The sequence below is a fragment of the Lygodium microphyllum genome, chromosome 30, assembly GCF_053477565.2.
Source record: "Lygodium microphyllum isolate KBCC chromosome 30, Lygodium_microphyllum_v1.1.10, whole genome shotgun sequence".
NCBI classification, from domain to species: Eukaryota; Viridiplantae; Streptophyta; class Polypodiopsida; order Schizaeales; family Lygodiaceae; genus Lygodium; species Lygodium microphyllum.
The window spans coordinates 95,775,325-95,778,822 of record NC_141164.1 but is presented as its reverse complement, the minus strand read 5'-3'; the positions used below and the strand labels follow the sequence as shown (position 1 = coordinate 95,778,822).

The 3,498-nt window shown below is 43.1% G+C and overlaps 1 protein-coding gene across 1 annotated transcript; it reads left to right on the top strand.

Moving 5' to 3' along the window:
- The first annotated feature begins 224 nt into the window (after window positions 1–224).
- LOC148010146 (uncharacterized) lies at window positions 225–1,652 on the top strand. Its single transcript, XM_087672882.1, has one exon. It carries the CDS (start codon window positions 225–227, stop codon window positions 1,164–1,166), a length of 942 nt encoding a protein of 313 aa, XP_087529008.1. The 3' UTR covers window positions 1,167–1,652.
- Window positions 1,653–3,498: the final 1,846 nt, after the last annotated feature.

The following is a 3,498-nucleotide window of genomic DNA, read 5'->3' as shown; positions in this document are numbered from 1 at the left end:
TTTAGTGGGACGAACGAGAGCGGGGGGTCAAAAAGAAGTCGGTGAAAGAAGGGTCAAGAAGGAACCAAAGTTTTGAAAATAGAGCGGGATGTGAGAGAGAGAGTGTGAGAGAGGGCGTGTTAATATATAAGAACGGGAACGATTAAGGGTTAGACTAGGCCAAAAAACGCACATACTCTCTCTCTCTCTCTCTCTCTCTCTCTCTCTCTCTCAAATTTCCATTGATGGCCGCAGGCCTGCTCGTAGCTACTAGGGATCGTTGGCTGATTGTGGTCTTCATTTTGGTTGCATCATTAGGGCTGCTTGCACTCCGCGGTCACCCTGTGCACAGCATCCGTGTGCTCCCAATATTCAGCACCTTGGCCGATCTCATCCATCCATCTCTTGAACTCCAGTCCTTGCGCCGCTCTCCTAATTGTTCTTTTTCTTCTCATTCTGCCCATAAGTCTGTGCCGCCTTCTTCTCGACCCGCTTCTCTAATCACTTCCTACCATCCCTTCTCCATCAATGCAATCACCATCAGCCTCAACAATACCCTCGAGCTGATCGATCATATCACCTCCCGTATCCATCAATGCTATAATTTGGCCGCCTTCTTCATCGCCAACCTCATCATCCTGTCCCTCATCTTAATCCTCGCTAATGACTGCAGCAATCGGCATTTCAGTCCCAATCTCCGGATACACGCTGCTGATGATCTTCCGACCTCATTCGCAGTGGATGATTTCTTGTCTGATGACTGCTGCAGTTCTCATCGTGATGGTAACCCATGGCCTTATGAGGCGCACTCGGCATCCTGCGCCGCCGGTGAGGATGAGGCCGATAATGGCGATCATTCAACGCTGTTATTAGAGCCGAATATTGTCGATGCTACTGATCCAGATAAAGATGGAGATGAAACATCGGATGAGCAGCGCCAGGTGGCCGCCGCCGCCACTGCTGCCCCTGCGGAGGCAGCTGCCTGTGAACTTGTGGCGGCTGCCAAAGAATATTCCTGCGCCGCGGCGACCGTGGGGATGGTTGATCCCCCGGGTGTAGAGGAGGCTGCTGTACTCCCCAATGGTTGCAGTATCGACGGTCTTAGCGATGACGAGGCCAACCGGCGATTCAGTCACTTCATCGCTTCTCACTTTGCCAGAATCAGGCGCGAATTAGTACAAGAGTAATTGATGATAAGCAGCTCAATCGTCATGTGACCTATAGCACAACCATTTGTTACCCTTAATTTTTTGCTGTCCAGTCATGAATCATAATTTTACGCAGGATCAAAGGACTGCAATTATATCCGTTGCTACCTAGCCCGCCGATGAACACTGTACATATTCTATAATCGGACTGTAATATATAATTTGCACTGTTCCTCTGCGTATAAAGCACGCATCTTTCAAATCCAACCCTCGTACTATCCTTTTTGGAATGTTTTGGATAAATGCTTTAGTATCCTGGAAAAGGATATTGAAAACAAACGCTCCAAGAAACCTCATGCGTGCTAGCGTATCCAGGTTTAAGTCGATAAGCTTGTGCATCTTGGTGCTCACTAATGCAACCCCATGATCGATGGTAGGACCTTGGTGCTTGAGCTCAACCATCAAAGGCGACGTCCCAAAGCTTGGAGCTCTGTGGAGGAAAGCAAAAGCTTACCATGCCAGCTCAGTGGCATGATTCCCTACATCGCATGCATATACAAACCTCTCAACACCTTGCTCTTGTAGTCAAGCTAGGTGTATAAGAAAAGGGCGTGATGGATGCTCACTTTGCAAGTCGCTAATGAATCAAATAGGGATTGGTCATCCACACTTTTTTACATATTGGAAAAGACATGTTGTGTTCCTATTGAATCGGTAGACTTTCCACCCACTTTTTGGATAGGGTGTCTACATTGAATAAAGAAAATCATATGTTTATTACTTTTCACTTTTTTACAAGGTATACTCTTTTATTATGTGAAGGTGTTGTGCCCATGTTCACATATATGTTCAAAAAGTGCATATCTACACCATGAGACAAGGGTTAGACATCTCTCACCCAAGTGTATAACACTACAACAAAATGGAAGGAGAGATGTAGATGCCTTGACATGCCTGCGTGCACATTTATTTTTGAAAACTCATGTGTATATATGTGGGACTCATAGATTGACAAAAATGATAATATAAATGCGAATTTAAACACAAAAAAGTGACAAATATATCGTGATTATAAATGCATATTGGCATGTGTTTCCATTTTAGAACCAACATCCCACTATTTTCAACTTTTCTGTTATTGAACGAAAAGTAAAAATTAAGGAAAAGTGTCACATTTGGGGGGGGGGGGGGGGGGGAACACACACACACACACATACACAAGAGGAGGAGGAGGAGGAGAACAACAACAACCGGAAGAACTAGAACAAGAAGAAGAAAAGAGTGTGTGTGTGTGTGTGTGTGTGTGTGCGCGCGCGCGCTTTCAAGAGGAGTTGTAGTTAAAAAAGAGGGCAGATCTTCTATTAAAGCTTACAAGGCAAACTTTTCATTTTTGTTAGGTTAAAGAGATTGTTGATGAGTTGTTAAATGTGCTAGACATGTATTTTCCATTTCTTAGGCATGATTTTAAGGGGTTTTTACTAATCTTATTGATTATAATGAATGCATGATAACTATAAGTACAAAATAAGTAACTTTACATGTATATAAAATATTACATTATGAGAGAGAGCATAGGAGAGAGAGAGAGAGAGAGAGAGAGAGAGATGGAGAGTAAGAGACCATATGTTACATGTAGGAGTTAGATGTGTCCATGCTAACTATGAGCACGCACTAAGTGAACGCTAAGTGTAAGCTAAGTTAGGCTTTGCTAAGCCAAATCCAAGAATATGTCAAGGATAGGTGGAGTCTAGAATATTCCAAGCAAGACTTGACTTACAAACCATAGGATGTGCTTCATCATCGACTATCTACCATATCATCAGCTACTTACCACATCATCTTTGAGGCTACACTTGGCTAGGCTAGGCTACGGGCTAGGCTAGGCTTCACTAAGCCTATGTGAAACATAGATGTAAGCTAAGTGTATGCCATGCTATGCCTATTGCATAGAAAGCCATGTTAGGCTATGGTGCGCAGATCGGTGGTTGTATGCTCACGTAGTGAATCCCAGAAGGTCCCCAAGAACAATGAACTCTACCTTTTTGCACAAATTACAATGTAAAAAGCATGAATGACAAGAGCAAGAGACCAATTGGGTTCAATCTCCCCCCATGCCTTGTGTGAGCGCTTCACAAAGCATGTATTTTATGTATATTTCTTCTTCATGCTCAATAATAGCCCAATTTATAAAAATATATCAAGCTTTTAGCTTTTGAGTTTGCTTTTACAAAAATAGGAATAAAGCTAATGGACGGTGCCCAAAGAGTCTGGCACGCCCAATATAATGTCCAAATAAAAATAACATAACCGTGTACATGGACGCATACAAAATAATAATAAATAATCGATGCCTCAATAGACATGACAAAAT